Consider the following 20,920-nt stretch of genomic DNA (forward strand, 5'->3'; position numbering starts at 1 on the left):
ATGACTGTACCCTCATTTGCTGCTCCCCCCCCCCAGAGTGGAGAAAACTAGGCTAGGAGGGGGAAAAAAAACAGAACAAGCAGATGAAATTTAGTCATGCTTTGCTTTTAATCACTTCATAGAAAAAGTATTTCAGATTTATTTTTGAACACAATATACAATATAATACCATACATTGTGTGAAACATTTAATAACCCACCTGCAACAACTGGTGGACTTGAACATATTATTGACAATAAAAAAACCCCATCTCTCATGCAGATAGTGCTAAATCAGGGTAACCATTTGGACACAACTAGGACCAAAAAAAGCTTGAACATAGATAAACAATGTTAATACCGACGAATTTGAATTTCAAAACTGCTAACAAGTTTGGTCAGAAATAGTTCACACATTAGCACAATCAGTTAAATAAGATCATGTTTTGCTGTTAATTCAGATCGATTCACGTCAGTGCCGGGGGTACTGGAGCATGCTACCAATACCGTCCCTGTGTTATCTATTTTTACATGAAGTGCGATAAGTGTAAAAGGAGACAATCGCTTTGTGTTCAGTCGAACCTGTGTCTGGCCTCGTGTATCAGCAATCGGCATTCAAATGCTAGATGTTAAAGCTTAGGTAGTGACAAGCCGCTGAGAGAAGAGAAGCTATCTGTATATTCTCATATCAAGCATTAACTAAGCATCTGTGTTCCTTCGCTAGCTTGCATGTATCCTATACCCAAACCTACGCAGTTTAACATGTCCTCTATGTCGCCTCTAGGTCACCGGATTGCTGCTGTCAAATGACAACCTTATACCTTCAAAAAATAAATTGGTCCATTTTTAAAATAATAGAACTGAAAAATAAGATTTATAGAAAAGATAATTGGGGCTTTTATTTGATAAATGTCACTCACTTGAAACAATTTTCATCAAAATTTACAAAAAATTGGATAATAAACCCAGTTTATTTAATAAATGCCAACTCTTTTGGTTTAAATGTTTGTGCATAAGGTTAGTGTAAAGATTTTTCATTCTCTTGAGTGTGGCATTTGACGATGTTAAAATTAAAACAAAAAGTCTTTTTGGAGTTACAAGGTTCCCATGTGACAACATGTTTCTTTAGCTGCTGCTCTGCAGGGCAATCAAAACGTTGTGCGAGTATATACACAATGTTATATTGTGTATTGTATTGTGTATTGTGTGTGTATATATAAAGACTCTAATCCAGAGCCTTCTACACATTAGACACCACCACTTTCAGGTAATGCAAGTGCATATAAATTAAAATAGATTTTACACTGAACCAGTATTTCTTATTTACATGCTTATAGAATAAATACACACTGTTATAAACAGCAAAAAGGACCAACTTGAGCTCCTAGCGACAAACAGTAGAGACAAAGGTGTGAAGTAATGGGTAAGGCCTGATGGCAAAGTTAACACATCCAAACATACCAAAACACACACACACACACATACATACAAAACCTTTCATCCTAGACACACACACACTGCTCACAAATGATTGCCACTTAATCATGCTGGGGTGAAATTTGAAGAAGTACCTTTTGAGTATGTCAGTAAACCAATATCTGAATGGAAAAGACATGATCGCAGAGGTAAGCGGGGGCAGAAACAGAAGGTCTACAAACCATTTTCAAACCATTTCAAAGAATCAAAATAGCACGCTATTATAATCATTTTTCTTTGTTTTCAAATTACAGTCTGCCGTCCTGTAACCTGCGCCTGCACCAAATCCTAATAACCTGTCCTGAAAACCTGATAGAGTGCAAAGGGAGGGAAAAATAATCCAACTGATGTCAATGTGAAGAAGCAGCCCTTGTGGGATTTTTTTTTTTTTTTTGTATCGTGAGGAAGAAATAGCTGGCCTGATTGTTTTGGGGTCGTGTCCATGAGGCCCAGAGGGGTCTGTAAACCATGTGAATACTGGCACTGATGAGGGTTGGAGAGCGCGTCTTACACAGGAACCTTTAATCATCTGGTCGGGGCCTGATTTCAGAGGGGTGGCAGGTCTGGGGTCAGCTAATGGAATTGTGAAGACTGCATCATACCTGTTAGCTAACAACAAAATGTCGCTTGTTGTGCATTTTGTCCTTGTCTGACTTCATCTCTAATCTGATCACAGGCATGAGCAGCTTGCTGTCTGAGGTGACTTTTTAGTTCTGACTCTATTTATGCTGACTTCATCTTGAGGGAGGTCCTAGTTGTGATGGATTGAACTGGCCCAACCTCCATTTCACAATAATTTTACAGGAATACATGAGCAGATAGTTGCAAGTGTGAATTTTATCCCAACAGTGAGACCAGCTTTGGTGTGCAAAGGTAGGAAGCAAAAATGGTTTGCAGACCATTCACATAAAAGATGTATGATGAAGAATTTGAGCATGAAAGGAGAAGAAATGCATTTCATTGACTGACACTGAACGTGACAATTTGAACATGCAACATAAACTGATGTTTAAATTCCACATGTAAAGAAAAATTTGTGCTCAGATGGAAAAATAAATGTGTGCGTGCTCATGTTTCCCTATTAAGCAGAGTTTGTCCAAGGGCTGTTTGTCGACATTTGTTTGGATATCTCTATTGCCCAATACATGGAAGACTGTTCTCTTTTTAACATACAAAAATGATTTTACTCTCAGATAAGAAAAGAACTTTTGACAGACATACTAGAGTGTTCAATAAATAAAAAACTATATAAAGACATTAGTAAAAAAGGCACACAAAAGTCATTCGACAAATGGTACAGGAAAAAAGTAAACACTTTCTCTTGCTATACAAACGTGTCTCCATCAGTAGATCTTACTCTATGCTACTTCTAGATCATATCATATCTGTAAAAATGTCTTAAGGTACAAAACTTCTCTCAGTAGTGTCGATGTCCATTTAATGCCAGTCCAGAAAAGAAAAGGAACCGTTTCCAAAACTGGCCAAAATCCTTCAAGCTCCACCTTCAGTCTCGCCTGTCCATCAAGACTAAAATGTTTGCAGTAATTATTTCCTGAGAACTCTGAAGCCGCCTCACCGACACTGTCCGTCCATCTCTGGCTTCAAACACCCAAGTGCAAGACGCCCCAGTGCGGGCCAAAAATAAGCCCTTGCTTCTGTGGGCTTGTTGAAAAGCTCAGCTGCAAGAGGATCTACCCTCTTTCCAAAAACTTTCAAATCACCATGTGAGCTGGATGATGGAAGTCCTATGTGTCTGTTGGTGACGCCTCATGTGTCACGATCTCTATTGCCGTCGTAGGCTCCATCATGCCGCCGTCCTCGTGATCCTGACTGTCCAAATAGTCTGGGGGAGGAGAACGAGAATCTCCTAGACTATCCTCCTCTTCTTCCAACGCTTCCTCTTCTTCTTCCTCCTCCTCCTCCCCTTCGCCATCTTTCTCTATACCATCCAAGTCCTCCTCCTCTAAGGTGAGCTCAAACTGAAACTTTTCCCCACCTCCCTGCCCTCCAGTGCCCCCACTGTGTCCATGTGTGCCCTGGTCATAGAAGGGTGGGGAGGGACTCTGGGGGATCATGCTCTGGTACCAGTTCCTGTTGTCCTCCAATGTGTCCAGAATGTCCTGGGCATCTGGGTGGACCAGATCGGCCCAAGTCTCCCACAATGGGTGCACGATGTAGTCAATGAAACCCACCTGGAGGAAAATGAAATAAATTATAGTTCAAAGTGATTCTTGATGCGCTTATGTGAATGTGTTCAATACACGTATGACTCGATGCCCACCTGGCTCTTCTCCACTGAGGCTGTGTGTTTATCACACATAGGGCTGATCTCCATCCCCCTCTCTCGCTCGCGGTCTCCCTGGTGGAAGAACTCCTCCATTATCCGATCAGTCCACTGGCGATACAGTTCCAGGGACTTGGTGGGGTTACTCAGGTCAGCACAGTGCACCATGTTTCGCAGAACCTACAAACAATGTGGAACCACAATTTACTGAAAATGTACATGCGAAACGCTTGTATTGTCTCTGTTTTAGGCATTTATTGTGTTTAGGGTACTTTTGTACCCTACTTTTGCCAGAAGCTGAGCCGAGGGGTTATTTTTTTCTATTCTAATCACATACCATTGGATTTCTATACATACAATGAAGAAGAGAATTTTTTTGTTATAAAACCAATATTTTATTTTTGAGAAACTCATCAAAAACTGAAAATGATGATCCTCTCCAACAAAACCATCCAGTATCTTTGAAACAAGACAGTAATTCACATAAGGTCACTTTATAAGGAGTAAATTTAGGAGAAATTTGATTCTCCCAGAGCAGACATGAGTCTAATTCTATCACATTCTATGTTATTGGAGGGGGGCAGTCTGTACAACGGTGGAATAAAGTAACCAGCCAAGCGAGGCCAGTGTGGAGGGAGGGGAGGTAAAAAGAAGATGGATGGGGTGAGAAAAAGAGTGACAGTGAGAGCAGAGGTCAGCTATGTAGGAGGCTTGCTAATGAGTTACCTCCCCTAATACTGCCTGGTGATTAGAGCTATTAAAAGCAGGTACAAGAGAGGTGGCAAGTCTAAGGTATAGCCAGTCCCTGACTCATATTCTCCATGTACAAGTTGTACAGAAGTTAAAACACTTCCTCGCGGAAACAAACACCTACCTGTATTCTGTCTGTGTAATTGTCCAGCAGCAGCACCCCGGAGCTCGTCACCTTCTTGGTTTCCACCATGGTCTTCAGATCAGCCAACAGACTCATGTGTTTGGACATGTCAGTGGCCAGAACCTGGAAAAAATAAAAATAAAAAGAGAAAATCCCATCATCAGCCTCAGGACAAGTCGGACAGATTTATGCAATTATGAAAATACAACGAGAGATGGGAGGAAGATAAATCTCAGTGTCTCACCATGTCGATGACCATCTTGCGTAGAGACTGTCGTTGCTTCTTGGTGAGGTTCTGGAAGATATCACAGCTGTCCTCCTGAAGAAGCTTGAATCCCACAGCCAAGTGATGGTTCTCCAGCACAGATTCGTCGTTGTACATCAGCGCCAGCTCAGAGTCTGGACAGAAGTGAAACAGAGAATTAATATATTTGCCGTTACTACCACTGATGCCACAACATGATCGAATACATCATTTTCCTATTCCTAAACAGCCCTGACTTACTGGTATTGATGAGGAATTGGTTTGATACTCCAGGATGGTCAACATCATGGATGGCTGCAGCAAAGATGGCTGCAAGGATCTCAAGGTCTGTGAAAACAGCCTGTACAAAGAGACAGAGAAGAGAGACAGAACATTAAAAATGATCCGAGGGAAAAATAGCATCAGAAAGAACAGAACAATTAATCCACGTCCATGTTGATTCACAGCACACTGTGGGTGGGAGAGATAAAACCAGGGATTATACATGGAAACTGAACTGTGCAATTAAAATATCAGATTTTTAACCTTAATCTGACGAGAAATGTAATTGTCTCTGCCACACTCTGCCTTTCAGAACACTGGGTCAGAGGTTGATTAATTATTTCTTCAACTGAATAGCAAGCTAGCTGTCAGTAGAATCCCACAATGAAAGAGTACAACACCGCTGGCAGAGATAGATGAAAAATAGATAAGCATAAAAAGAAAATCGTGATACTCTGGAGGCCCGGGCACACTGACCTGACGTTAGCACACTAGCAGCTGCGATTTAAACCCCCAGACGAGGGCTATGAGAGGATGCATTTAGAAAAGTCAGACAAAGGAGAGACTGAGGGACTCGTGTCGGAAGGAAAGGGAAGTTTTGTCTGAGTAAACTGTTATTTGTCAGTGCCAGCATAGACGGGAAGAGATGATTCAATGAAATGATGTTGATGAAGTGGTGATTCAGGAAAGAGGAACATGGAGTGATGCAAGTCCACACTTCTCTGATTTTAGTTCTACCTTATGTCTTTGAATGTGCGCTGGTACCCTAATTTTACCACCTCAAGAGCTGAAAGTGCGTACAAAATTGTACGAAGAACTTGTGCATAGGTGGTGAAAAACCGTGATGACTTACATCCAGAGCTGGAGTTGAGAGGAGGATGTGTGTGGACTGGGCTACATCAGCAGCGTGCAGGCTGTTATGATAAGCCACATCAGAATGGTAGTGATCTTCCAGGGTCATCATGTAGGCCACGAATGTATCCACTGGGATCTTAAATGTCTTTAAAAGATCTCGCTCCTTGGAGAGATAACATTGCCACATAGTTAGGAATTACAATTTTAAAATATTTAAGACAATACGACGGCACAGAGGATACTGATAAAAACAGAGCGAGTCATACCTGAAAGATGGCGTACATGATGCAGGTGAGAGGTCGGTTGTTGGAGTACTCTGACACAGTGAAGATATTCAGTCCCCACTTGTTCAGATCCTCCAGCTCCTTGGACAGCATCTCCTCCTTATCGGTCTTGACACCGAAGCGCGAGATGCTGCTGCTAGACAGGGAGGATCCGTGGGAGACCTTCTTGACCCCACTGATCTGTGTCATCAGCTGCTGCTTCTGCTGCTTCTTCTTCTCCCGTGTTTTGGGTGTCGGTGACGGGATCTCCACCTCATTCTGTTTGTCTGAGGGAAGGATGATAGAGAATTGATTGATTTAGAATGGTGATGAACCATTTGTGTGAAAGAGAAGGGAGTAAAATCATCATTTGAGCTCAGACAGAGAGAGCCTGTTTGAACGCTGCTGAGGAACCCAGGTGCATGATGGAAACACAGTCCGTTCATTTGTTCCTTGATGCTCCCTGTCCTCCACCTGCTGTCTCTCTGAGCTCCTACTGTTCATTCATCTCTCTCTCCCTCTCTGTCTCTGCTTTTTTCCTTGTGTGGCAGCAGGTGGTTCACATCTCATCTCTTATTCTTTTCACTCATATAGGTCAGACCATTGACAGACTCTGAGCTGGGGCCTTGAATAAGTTGCCGCTTCATTCAGGGTTCCTGCAAAGTCTAGAAAATGCTTAAATATTCTTGTTTTTAAGGGTTAGAAATATGCATCAACGTGCTTATACTCCTTTCATCGAGGCATTCACTCAGCTCAAAAAAATAAAATGAAGCAGCAAATATTTGAAAGGGCATTTTAGTTACAATTTAGATGTAATGCAGAAGGATGGGTGGGAATCTTTAATCTCTATCTCTTTTCATCTTAATCTTTTGGGATTAAGATCTTAAATTTTACTATTAGGCTTCTATTACATCCTTGTTAAATTTGGTTTATCTCCGCTAAGTCTATTAAGTTTGGCCTAAAATAAAGGAGCAAGAAACCCAAAAATAACACAGAAAGCATGGCTTTTATGTTATGTGAAGAAAAGAAAAAATAACAACTTCACACTTTCCCTAAAATAAGCACAGAAAACATGCCAACTGCAACCACTTGTGCTTACTGCCATCACCGGTAGAATTGAATGGAATCCTGCAGGGAATACTATCGGCCTGTATGTGAGCTGCGCACTCATCTATCAGGCCTCGACTCAGCTCATCACTGGCCTATCAGCCTTCCCCTGTGGAGGGTTATTCAATTACCAGCTGTAATTCAAATAATCACTTTCAGTCTCATGCTCTCTCTCTCTCTCTCTCTTTCTCTCTTCACTGTTTCCTTTCTGTCTGTCTGTCTCTTTCTCTCGCCTCAGTCCTCCACTGGTAATTGAGAATGGGCAATTAAGCTCTCACAGACATGTGCTGCATGGGAAACAAGGGAAAGAGCAATATATTGCCCTCTAATTTATTACAGGCCATCATTATCAACATCGATGTTGGGTGTTTGTGTGTGGCCTGTGTGTGTGTGTGTGTGTGTGTGTGTGTGTGTGTGTGTGTATGTGTGTGTAATTGTGAGGCTGACACGTATTTGCAGTCTCAGACTCAAATCCAGGGGCTGGATGTAAACAATCCAAAATATAATGGAAAAACTGCACACACACACCAGTTTCCACACATGAACTGATTTTTATGAAAACTGAGTTGGCTGAGAGAATATGCACAACAACACATTCTGCAGACCAGGTGATTTTCAGGAGCCACCAAGTTGTATGAGAAATAAAGTGAATAAATCGTTATTTGTACTTTTTTATGCTGCCTTTGCCAGCCACTGATTTAGAGATAAAATAAGCAGATGAAGTAAATGTCTCAAGTAGCCTGCTCTGTTCTCGCTCTCCTTTTCTTCCCTCTCTTTCCTCCATCACCTCCCACGTTTACTTCATCTGATTCCTTTTCATCCTCCTCCAGATGCTCCTCTCTGGTGACGACGCAGATGCAGCAGGGAGAAGGGGGAGGCTTTTTTGGCATTTTCTATTCTTTCTTTTTTTTAAACCACAGTAAATTCCCTAAGCTGGGAGTGCTCCGGGGCTTATTATGACAGAATTATGTCGTGAGGGCAGCCGCGGCAGTGGGAAGGCACACGTGAATCGGTGGCATGCTGTCACACAACAGCACTGAACGGAAAGTCCGAAATCCTGGTCTGAAATCACCCTTGATGATGTATTCATCAAGGGAATTATCCAGATTCCATGAGCGCATTTGTGCTGTTTTACCAACAGTCTACCTCACGACCAGCTGGAAATATTAAAAACCACAAAGTTTTCAATAAACTAATGGGGATTTGAAAAGAATGACCTCTGCGGAACTACGCATATGGCAGCTAAATGTAATTTTTCAGAGTCTGAATGAATGCTTCCTCTAAAAAAATGTAATGCAGAAACACGTGGATTAGTGATATGACACTAATCTTAATGGATGAAAGGATTTTACAGTGCTACTGGTCAGCTGAGACTAAAGCAGACCAGCTGTGCCGCTTCAGACATTTTTCCTCTTCGACAACAATCTTTCTTTCTTGATTTATTTATCTTTGTGTTCATTGTAGTTATCTCAGTCTGCATTCTCAGAGCAGAGAGGGAGGGAGAGAGGGGGGGATTGGTGGAGAAGTGGAGGAACAACAAGGTGTCCCTGCTGACAAAGACGCATTAAGATGGAGATGAGTCACCCAATATGGTAACTGCCAGCAAAGGGGGTTCCTCTGTACCTCTATTTCCTCCTTCACTGCAGTCTGCTCCCTCCCTTCTGCTCTCCTTTGCTTCTCGTCTGCTCCCTCACCCCTCCTCCTCCACTCAGTGTCTATTATCTGGGAGTGAGGGGATCTGCTATCCACACTACACTGGATCAGGATGCCAATCGATCAGAAGCCCAATGTCTATAAATAGTCTTAACCAAGTCCATGTGACTTCTGTCTGGCATCTTTATTATCCTCGTTCAAATATATAGTTTTGTCTGTCTGTTTTCTAGCAATCACAACATGAATCTATCATTTACCAAACTTTTATTCCACAGGATGACAATTGCTTTGGTTGATTGTCACACGGTGCTAAGTACCATGTTTTCTTTCTAAAAAAGATTTAAGGACATGAATCAAGAAACTTCTGTTTCAAGACTCTCTTAGTCCGACCCGGACTGACAGCATCTTCTCCCAGTCCAGATAAATTCTAACAAGCTCCATCGTTGTTCAAATGTCACTTTTCATAGGAAAGATGACCAACACTATACCTTTATTTTCTCACATGGAGAAATATATAGTTTTTACATCAATTCAAAGGACTATTTTGAGGCTGGTGTGAAAAACCTCAAGATGAATCTTAATGGCGCAGTGTTTTATGGTACGCCCCCACAAAAAAGCCAGAGCAACTTGCACGGCTTAGCATCGTGCAAAAGCCTGATCCTCCACACAAAGACTGCGGTAAAGCATAAGAGAAACAGGCATTTGTGGGAGCTACTAAATATTTGGAGGAATTCTTATTTTTGGATTTATTTTCAACTGAAACACAAGTCATGAATGTGATGGGAAAGATGGATTCCCACAAACCAAACTGTGACACTGGGTGCATGTACAGGAGACTTTTCTTTACCTAGGAAGGTGTTGGAGATGAATTCAGAAACCTGATTTCCAGACCGACTCATCTCAGATAGGTGCGTCAGCTCCCGATTCAACATTCTCTTAAACTGCAAGAGAGGAAGAGGAAGGGGAAGAAAGAGAAACAATGTCGTCAGTTTCCAAGGAAAGACCGGGAGAAATTATGGCCATGAATCCATGGAAAAATTCAGCAATACCTCTTTATTCCACCAGCTCAAGTATTTTTTTTGAATTAGTGTAATAGGTAGAGAAACACATCCCCCACCCCACTTTTCCCTGAAAATAATTAAGGTGCTGATCATTAATTGTGTTACCACTGGGGAGGCCATCATCTTTTAATACCTCTCATTTCACCGTCTGCAACAGTTTTATTACACTGAATCACATTTTTGAGGCCTATTTGCCTCTTTTACTTGCGTCAGTGTGCAAGAATTTCAATGATGTCAAGAGGAAAATCTGTACTCGGCCCTTCTGCTCCTCCTTGTTCCAACATTCAGCCAATTTCCATGTGCATATTTATATAAAACAAAATTTTAAATAGATTCAACGTTCAACACGGATGCATTTGACAGTACACGAAGACCTAAGGGCACTGCAGTAGCAGCTGTTGACAGGCGGCTGCATGCGCGTGCACACACATACACACTAACACACATCAAATACACAGCTCTGCAGAGGGCTCAAGATGGAGCCTGAGCCACAAAACACCATTCTGTCAGACGCTCCTCATCGTAATCATCATCATCGAAATATCTTTTGGTACAGTCACACCAGTATAGCATGTTGAAAAATTTGAGAAGAATATTTATACTTTTATGAAAAAATCTTCCTGAATGCAACACAGCACATTGATGAGTGCGGTATCCCACCAAGCTACGAAGACAAGCACAACACACCTTAATGTAACCCCAAGACACGGACAGCAGGTAATTGGCTTCAGGCATTTTGGACCCCGTTTTCTCGTTCCTACACAAAGCCAGAACTATAATCCAGAGGGAAAAAAATGGAGGCAGTCGAACAGGATTCTTTCAGCGCCAAAAAAAAAAAAATCCTCTCTCCTCTCCTCTTGTGTTTCCCTTTTCAGCAGCTAAGAGAGCAGCTCGATGATGATGGTTCACTCTCCGTCTTAGAAGTAGAAAGGGGCCAGCTCTGAGTCTCCATGCCTGGGGATGGATGGTTAGATAGATGGATGGGAGGAAAATTAGTAGCCAGGCAAGGTGAGGCGGAGATCCAGCGAGCTCGGTGGATCGACTGGAGCTGCAGCAGCTGGAGCTGTGAGCTGGGGACTCTCAGCGCACTGATGAATAATGGAGGAGACGCGAGGAGGGGAGGAGGGGAAAAAACAGCAACGGAGACAAGAGCAGGAGGAGGGAGTGAGGCAGCGATGTTCATCTGACTGGAGGGGGGGTTCCTCCACTGGATTTGTCTTGCTTCGCTGCTCTCACTGCTGTAGTGCCCCCTCCTACCCTGCTCCTCTCTCTCCCTGTTCCTCCCACCCTCGTCTGTCCTGCTGTAGTCTGCCAGCCCCAGCAACACAGTCTATTCAGAACACATGATTTGACAGAAACTGGGGAGACAGGGGGAGCCCTAATTACAGCTCCACATGTGAGTTTCTGAAGAAGTGATTGATACAAGAGATTCCAGATGTAAGTTTTCCTCTTTCTGTCTTCTCAGTCCATGACCCTTCAGCCAGATGTACATGTGCATATTATATATATATATATATATACATATATATATATACACACATATACACACACACACATAGATATATAGATATAGCTACATATAGATAGATAGATATAGATATAGATATATATGCTTAACCTTCAATTAGTTGTTCATTATTTGATAACTTCAGCCCCCTGTACCAATACCTATTGTCCTATTGTGCTGTCAGTTAGGCCGGTCAGCCAAAAGGAATTTGTTAAGCTTTAGTAATCAAAGTCACTGGTTTTATTTCTTCATCCTATATAGTTTGGATATCTCTCTTTGTTCTGCACACACTCAACAGTGTATTACATTTCTGTCCGTCCAGCAGAGGAATCCCTCTTGTGATAATGAGCCATATTAGTAACATTTCCTTGACCTCACTTTTCTCTTTTCATGCTGTGCAACTGCTTCAAATAATTCCCATCCTCTTCCATTCTAAGTCCCTGTAATTCCCCCTATTTGTTATGAAGTCAGCCGCTGTGAAGGAATGCCATTGAGCCACGCAGCGCTGCCTTCCCTCTACAGTAAAAGAGAGGATGAGGCACGTTTTGAGGAACGCGAATCTGCAGCCTCCTATTATCATTATCTCTATTATCATTCGCTCCGCTCCCTCCCCCTCTTTTGAGGTTTCTGTTGTCTTTTGACATCCCGGAGTACAGCAGCCATTGTAGAAAACTCATAAGCCTGTTCATTACCCGCATCCCATAATATTAGATGCTGTCAGGGTGTCTGTGGAAGGCTATTTTTATCAGCCTGCACCAAGAGACAACTAGAGAGTGGGGGGAAAGAAAGTAGTGGGAGATAATTGCATCCTTCCCCAATTTAGGTGACATCAGATCATGGTTTTATCTTTATGCCTGTGAGTGAGTGTATATACCCCAATTACCAGAACACCCCAACACCATGGCAACAGCATCAGCCAGTGCGAGACGAGAGTGAAGCGAAGGAGGAGAGAGGAGAGGCTTCCCCTTTTCCTTCCCAGGCAGACATGTGGTGTAGCTGCTGAGCTGTCACGAGGACACACCACACACATCGCCTCTGCTCACATCCACTGGTTCACGGACTGAAAATCGCTCCCCTCCCCCCCTCCCTCCACGCCGTCTCTCCGTCCCTCCACGCCGCCTCTCCCTCACTCTCCACCACTTACATGTCAATTTCTCTCCTGGCTGCCACTTGCCAACACAGTCATCAATCTCGCTGCCTGTCTGCCTCGCTGGCAGAATCAATGGGCTGTCCTCGTGTTGATACTGCTGCATTGTACGAGGCGAGGGCCACCTGACTGTATGGAATATACTGTTACATCAGCACCACTCGCCAATTCCGGAGCACGTTTGCGCTTTTGTCAATTTTGTCACAACTCTTGTTTGTGAAACCCTTGAGGATGATGGTGAGGCATTGCTGGGAAACCTTCCAAATGATGAGAAAATATCCATAGATTTTGTCATTTTATGGGAAACTGGAAACACACACTCCCAGAGTACCTTTTGGCCCAATAGGTGTGTGTTTGTATATGTAGAATTTTGGAAAGATGGGGGGGGGGGGGGGGGGGGGGGGAATCAAAGCTCCCCCGAGAGGATTCCGGATTATCCTCCCACTGAGGGAAAAAACCAAAAGCAGGGAGGTAGGATGCAAGAAAAGAGTAAAAAAAAAAAAAAAAAAAGAGTAAGAGAGGAGGCAGCTCTTTATATAATAGCTCACTGCATAATATATAAAGAAACCAGAAATAACAGCGGGGGATGTCTCTCTGCAATGTGTTGAAGAGCCATGCTTCCCCAAAGGCTGAAAGAAATGCATCAGTGCACAAACACACACAGGAGCAGCATTATCTGCAGTTAAGCACAGTTGACGCCGACATGTCACATGCATGTTTTACACACTCATAACCTTATGTTTCTCTATCATTGTGCTCTCTCCAGCAATATTTATTGTTCAGTGAGGAGCAGGAGGGAAGCCTCTTTAACCTCCTACTGACATGATGGCACTGGAGTTTCTCATAGCTCTGTGGGAATCTCTCCTCACGTACTTACATACAAAAAACTGCATTATTTCAGCTTCTTCATGCTTGGACGTCTTTCTTATTCTCTTTATTTCTGTTATTTCATTTCATGTCTCACTATGGCTTCTCCCCACCCTCCTTTCTCCTGCTCCATTTTCTGCGTCTTGTGTTTCCATCATATCATTATCTCTGTTTAAGCTCTCACTGCTAACCTTTTATTCCCTCATTCTCTATCCCCTCATTCTCTTTCTGCTTGTGGGGGGGTGGCGGTGGGTGGGGGGTGGGGGGGGACTGATTCAGCAAGAGCGCTGCTGAGATGGAGAAGGTGAATGGAGCCTGTGGCATTTGATTGTGAGCAAGAAAGAAAAAAAAAACCCACCCCACTCCTCCATTCAGATGTGATCTCGACAGACAGCTCAGTGTGGAGGGCAGCCAGGCGAACAGGTAGGCAGGAAGGCAGATGCGAGGTCTCCCTCTAGCACGAGACTCGGGGCCGATCAACGAGTTCAATATCTGGCCAGGTAATACGCATCAGACTGCAGTTCTTGTGTGATCGGATTCTGATTATAACAAACTATAAATGTAAAGTCAAGAATTTTTGTTGTGGCTTTCAGAGTTTTCGTTTCTCTGGATGAAAAACATTAATCTTCCTGCCCTGTTCAAAACATCGACTGAATCATTGGCTATATTCATTTATTGTGTGATGTTCAAATTGAAGTTGGGTCCTTGAGCCACTAGTGGGTGCTCTATGCGTAGTCTGAGGTCTGCTCAGTGTTGAGAGTACTGACCCCTTAACCTTGGAGGAACATCACCACAGGTTTAAGCATTTGAACCATAGTTTATGAAGAAATTATGACAAAATTGTAATTTTTTTTTGTGGATATAATAACTCTTGATGTATCCTAACATGTTACACACAAGTGTCCTCAGCGTTATTTTTTCATTGAGGTGAATCCCTTCCGTTATACGTCTTCCACTGCGTCTAAATGTTTTTCTTCATATTTTATCAGTGTTATCTCATGTGTACAGTGTTGGACAGTGCTGGTAATAGCTTATTCATGCACTTTTTTTTACCAGAAAATCAACAGGAGTTATGGTACATCTCCCCCTTTATTTTAGCAAACATAACGCAAGTTGGTAAAATCAGCGTTACCGCAAAAACTCGTCATGACATAACCCTGTAAAGACCAGGGAACCTGCCCGCGTGTGTTTGATGGAAATACAGACAATTGTGAGAGGTGACTGCCTGCCACTTCCTCTGACTCTCGAATGCTAGTCAGTGTCTGTATGAGAGTATGAGATGTATTACAGTAAAATGTATTGAAATCCATGTTCAGCTATCAGAGCAGAGATGGGGGGAGAAATGAATGAGTTGAGCGAATCACTCCTATTGAGGCCTCAGTAGATTCAGATGTGGTCTGCAGTCAAGGTTTTTGGCTGAAGGACAACAGTTAATCCACGCACTCAAGCTGCAGTTGTTTGAAATAGCACACCAGCAGAATTACACCTGGGTATTATTTAGAAAGAGCCAGGAAAAACCCTCCGAATTCTCACGTTAATGTGGAGCCACTAACAAGAAATCTTAAAACTGACGCCATCATTTTTAGTGACAAAAAAATCATCAAGATCAAAAAGACATACTGCATCCGGTCAGATCTCATGAGATGAAAGAAAACACAGAACCACAAAGCTTGGATTTCCTACTCAGACGACCCGAGTATTCAGTCTTACTCGGGGAAAAAAATCCCTCCAGGCTTTGGTACTCGCCGTAAAAACTTGTTGCCTGGGCCAAATTAACTTCTATCATCATTTTGCTTATGAACTCAACCCCCTCGCTCTGTTTAGACATCACTAGTCTCTCACTATCAAGCAGAGTCAGGCACATGTCTTCAAAGATGCAGAAGTATCTTAATTACTTGGGTTCGACATTGTTCCACTGAGAACAAAAGCATCTTATTAATTATCTCCAGAGGTCCCACAATTTTTCTTGATCTCAACACCCTGGGAGAAAAGTTTAAGTAATCCCACCAGCTAAAGTTAAACCAACAATAAAGACAACCTTTAACACCAGAAAGCTCTGATCAGCACTGAAATTCACTGATCTTTAGATTTAAGGTTGAAGAGTGTTTCTCTGTGTCCAACTCAGTCACAAATCTGTGCGGTGAGATTTTTTTATTGTGAACATAAAAACTCAGCGTTACTTGGAAGGCAACACAGATGATCTTCTAAAGCTGAATACATGTGCAAGTTTATGCACGAAACTCTTGAACTAAAAGTAAAGAATAGGCATGAAATGAACCAAAACATAAAAGCTCTGTTTCAACATTATCTTAAGAACACATGCTCTTGATTTCAAGACCAAAGCCTCAACTCAGGAGTCCACAACTGCAGATGTTTTAAAGCCCTCACAAAATAGTAGCTTTGAAATCACACAGAGGATCATTTAAAACAGGAACTACTGGAACTTTCCATTAAAAAAGACCATAACTGCAGCATGTAAAGAGTCAGCACCCTAAGTTCACACAAGACATCCTACAATCCAATGAACTAGTACTAAAATTAAGTCAGTGAAACACTCTTACGTGAACAAAGTATAAGAAAACTCACCTTTCTCCAGCAATTCAACTTCCCTAATTTCTTCTCTTTCATGTCAAAGCAGCAGGCTCCCATGTTGCTAAGAGTGCAGAGCAGAGCGGGGCTGCCGTCCGTTAAAGTGTCTGTCTCAGTCTGACTACAGCATGAGTAAAAGGACCAAGCCTCGGTTCTCTGACGTTGGGAAACGCCACAGCTTGAGTGACTCACTTTTGGCTGTGAGGTCTGACTAGGCTTTACCTCACACCCTGTGTATGTGCAACACTGTGTGTGTGTGTGTGTGTGTGTGTGTGTGCTTGAGAGAGTTCTGCCTTATACACACTCCCTTTCAGGGATAGTCCCTCCTTCTTTTGCTGTTCTTTCTTTCTGTTCACTACTCCTGCAGCCAGCACTCACAGCTGTGAGGTTAACACACTCTGAGGAAATCCACAGCAAGTGTTCGAATCATCAGAAAGATCAAACTTCAACGAGAAAAGACGGTTTGATGTCATTTTTTCCCCCCGCTGACAGATAAAATCTACTCAGTTGAAAGATTGATGGTCAGGCGCAGAGGAGTATTCAAAATTTAAGAATCCTTCGGATTATAAAAAAGTATAGTTTACTCCCAAGTGCTGTGGTAACTGGATGTACACAAGACTCACATGTTCATTTGACTTCACACGCACAAAGCAGTAAATTATGAGGTGTTGCGTCATTTAAAAAAAAAATCACTGTTTCATTTTGTTGCCATATTAGAATCAATGATCTTTAAAGATCGCTGCTAATCGCTCGATAAATCAGAAAATATTGTCAATTCACTGTTTGGGGGCAAATTGTGCAGTGAATGATTTATTGACAAATCTGAAACTGGAGGAGGGGGGAAAAGAATCATATTTTTGAAATCATTAACACGCGATGCTTATAGATCAAAAACAGGGCTCTTATTTTTTGTATTTGATCGATGCACTGGTTTCTAGTTTTAAAGCTACATTCACATTCTGTGCTCACCTCCATGGAGGAATGGCAGCAACTCAGCACCAGACGGCAGGCTGGTGGCCTCGGCGACGCTAGTACCACTGTGAGGTTTAACCACATGCAATTCCATCACCAACACCTATGAAACTGATGCATCGAAAGATAAGGTAGAGGCTTTCATCTGCACATGAGGGAAAGCCCTGAATGTCGAGGCTTATTTTCTATCAAACAGGAGGAACAGAGGACGGCTGCAGTGATGGAGCAGCGTTCTGCAGAGGGGAATAGGATGGGAGGTTTGGAGGGTTTTTCCACGAATGTCTCATCACTGAAGAAGTATAAACTAGTCATTGCATGAAAAAAAACTTTTGTTTGAGTTGCTTCTTTTACCAGCCTGACTTCCTCCGGGCAATCAATCCTTGAAACTGAGCCCTGGGATGAAGTCATGACTGAGATGACGGAATCAGAAAGGCTTAGATGACGTGCGTCAGGACCTGAAGGTGAATTGAGAATATATTTGTATGTACGGAGCTGGTGCTAGCCACGCCAGGCGGAGGATCCGCATCTCTCATAGCTCAAACATTCCATCCACACTGCAGGATTTAAGTCGATTTGGTAATCGGGAACTTCCGATACATTCCATGACATTTCATCTGTTAACTCCTCACACTGAAAGATCATTTGGTGCACAACTGGCTAAAGGTGATTCGAACCTTAATGCTGTACACAACAGAGGGACCGTTCGAGTCCTCAGCATTAACTTCCCCCTGTACTTGACCTCGGAGGTACAGCAGCAGCCACTCACATTACACCTCCCCTGTTCTCATCTTTCATACTCCACGGCCACGGCATTTTTTCCATCCTAAATCTGACAGGTAGTGTGGCACATTAGCCAATCGCCACCTCCTTCTTAATTAAACCAGGTCAGCCCACATAACTGTTGTGTAATGTTTCGTTTTCAGTAAATACAAGGCGAGCTGTCGAAGGGCTATCAGTGCCTTTACCCTATTTACACAACCAGAGAATGGATAGATGACATATACCTGTTTGATGTAAGAATCTTTATCAGCATTTTCACCAGAGATGGTATCATGCTACATTCATCCACTTGCCAAAGTCATGTCAATGACACACGCATGCACACACACGCACGCACGCACACGCATGCACACACACACACACACACACACACATACACACACACACACACACGTATCTGCCCATATTAATGTTCATGTTCTTTCTTGATCTTTACATTTGGAGGCATAATTGAATATTTTCTGCTGATAACCAACTCAAAAATAATTGCCCCATCATTATGCCATAGTTAGGATATTTCTGAATTTCTCAAAGCGGGAGGCTCGTGAAATCAATCATCCCCTGCCCCTCAGGGCTCAGGCCTGCCAGGTTTTTTTTTTTTTGGTGTGTGTGTGTGTTATTGCAACAGAACTAAAATTACAGTTGCAAATAAGATAAAAGGAGTTTTCCCCATGAGTCTGCAAATCAGCGTTTCTTGCCCTTCTCGTCTGAATTCAGCTGGTGTGTCATCTGTAAAGTCGTCTCTAATGTACACACGGACACAGTGGACTGTCTTTGTACTCCTCTTCAAATGCTTGTTTATTGAAATGTTAGCAGTATTTACTCTGTGACTGAATAGTCCCCGTGTGGCTAAACTGACACTACAGCAATGGGACAAATAAACACGACCATTAACCATTCAAACGGCCGTGATGGGATGTCTATTGTCGTCTGGAGGGAGCGCGGGGGATCAGGAAGGAGACAGGAAGACACGCACGCATGCACACACACACATCATTGCTTAAGCGGACATTACTGTAACTTAGTTTCAAATTCAGAAACTTACTCTAAACACTTGGTTGACCATAACTCTTCCACCAGCCTTCAGCTAACCTTCAAACAAGTCCTCACCCTAAAATTAAATGATTCTCGTTATGGAGACTTGCTTTTTGTCCCTGAGAGGAAGTCAAGTACCCACACTGGTACTGTGTAAACAGGTTTTATGTCCCCACAACATTAGGAATACCTGGCACACACACACCGACCCAAACGCTCCCTCTCTTCCTTCCCAGCATATTGTGTTTGACCCACGGGGGGATCCCTCACATCCTGTTGTCCAGTTTTATGAGAAATAACAAGCAAGGTTTTTTTTTTTTTCTTGTCTCACTTGATTAACTGTTTTTACGCTCTCATTTTGCTGGAGTTTCACAGCCACAGGCCAAATGTACAAACAAGCTGAAATCTGTATCAGTTTTAATAATGTTGAAAATACAAACTAGATCAAAGTTACACATAACACATAATCACTGACTGAGCTCACGTGCGTAGTTGGATTCCACCCAGAGAGGAAGCCTTGCTGCCAGGCCAAATGCCGACAGTGCTGTTGCAACCACACTCCCTTTATTTGCACCAGAGCACCATCATGAAAGCAGAACTCAAGGACTCAACGGAACTATGTCTCTGGGTTCCATGACCCAGTATACTTATAAAAAGAACCAGGAATTCAGCCTTGGTTCCGCATCTGACACAATCAGTGACACAGAAGCAACAGCGGACAATGAAAAGTTGTTCAACAGGAAAGATGAAAAGAGGTCCACATGGGGGTCAAGGGACCAATAAAGTACCAAACAAGAAAATAAAGTGGTCCAAGTCTGTAAACCTCTTCCGAGGCTGAAGACCCCCCCCCCCCCAAACACACACACACACACGCGCGCGCACAACCCCCACCCCACACATCAATATATTTTAACAGGTTTTAAACCTTTAAAATCTAAAAACAGGTGCAGAACTGTATTGAAAGGATGTGAAAAATTTTCTGCCAGGCAACAACGTGAAGGAGATCCAATAACGGGAGGGGTGACGTGCATGTCATGTTTGTTTGCTAAAAAGTTTGTGAATTTTTTTGGGGAGGTCGAAGATGAGGCAGGGCACAGCAGGCTCGGTCTCACAGGCTGACAGAGAATGACAAAGCTGTGCCAAAAAAATTGGACCAAGATGACGCTCTGTCTCTTTTCTCACAGATGTCAGGCTGCACGTAATACTAAAATTATGATCCAGTACCTCAGTGCTACAAGTCTAGACTAATGCAAAATGGAAAGCATTAATATTAATATTAATATCACCAGTCCGGCAATCATAGTGTAAATCCTATTTTATGTGTATAAAGTGTATATAGAAAATGTTGGAAAGCCAGTTTGAATGAGTCTGCAGCAGCTGATGGAATAATAAAAGCATGACAAAGAAGTTGTGTCATCATGTCGAAGGTCACGTGGCCTATAACCCCCCGCCACAAGTGCGTGTTCAACCTGTGGGAAACACTGTTGCTGCCACTACCTCCTTCTCACGATCCCAAGTTTAATACTGTTGACTTCGCTGAGGTCACGCTAAGGTCATGTATGTTTACAGCCGCAGTCACTCTGCATAATTGTGTATATTATATTCCATGTGTTTATTATGAAGAATTACGAGCAGTCCCGTTGCTCAGATGTGAGCACTTCCTCTAAGAAGGGAGCTTCTTCTGGGTAAACATTTGCGGTAAATGGTCAGTAGCTCAAGTTTATGTGAAGTGAAATATAAATAAGCAGCATAGACCTTTTACTAGTCGTGATGGGACAAATGGATAACAATAATAACAGGAAGAGCAGTCATAGATTCAGCCAGTCCTACCTTGGTGGAGGCCATGTCGCTGACAGAGCGGTAGGTCTGGATGGTCTCCAGCTGGTCCAGACACCAGTCCAACTCCTCCATCGTCTCCATAGCCATCTTCTGGTACGCGTCATCT

General features: G+C 42.8%; 1 protein-coding gene across 4 annotated transcripts in view; it reads right to left on the reverse strand.

Annotated features, from left to right (window-relative positions):
* Window positions 1–90: 90 nt before the first annotated feature.
* The window catches only part of pde4ba (phosphodiesterase 4B, cAMP-specific a), a 155,897-nt gene continuing 135,067 nt past the window's right edge, over window positions 91–20,920 (reverse strand). For all 4 annotated transcript variants that reach the window (XM_086225579.1, XM_086225582.1, XM_086225581.1 and 1 more), the window contains 9 exons: window positions 20,806–20,918; window positions 9,865–9,958; window positions 6,261–6,544; window positions 5,993–6,157; window positions 5,119–5,218; window positions 4,858–5,012; window positions 4,614–4,736; window positions 3,737–3,919; window positions 91–3,647 (listed from right to left, as the gene is read on the reverse strand). In XM_086225579.1, coding sequence (XP_086081705.1) covers window positions 3,201–3,647; window positions 3,737–3,919; window positions 4,614–4,736; window positions 4,858–5,012; window positions 5,119–5,218; window positions 5,993–6,157; window positions 6,261–6,544; window positions 9,865–9,958; window positions 20,806–20,918 — 1,664 coding nt within the window. In that variant the 3' untranslated portion in view covers window positions 91–3,200. The remainder of the gene's footprint in view (window positions 3,648–3,736; window positions 3,920–4,613; window positions 4,737–4,857; window positions 5,013–5,118; window positions 5,219–5,992; window positions 6,158–6,260; window positions 6,545–9,864; window positions 9,959–20,805; window positions 20,919–20,920) is intronic.

Source organism: Aulostomus chinensis, chromosome 14 (assembly GCF_037954235.1).
Source record: "Aulostomus chinensis isolate RoL2024-O1b breed Wild chromosome 14, RoL_Achi_v1.0, whole genome shotgun sequence".
In the NCBI taxonomy this organism is placed as follows: domain Eukaryota; kingdom Metazoa; phylum Chordata; class Actinopteri; order Syngnathiformes; family Aulostomidae; genus Aulostomus; species Aulostomus chinensis.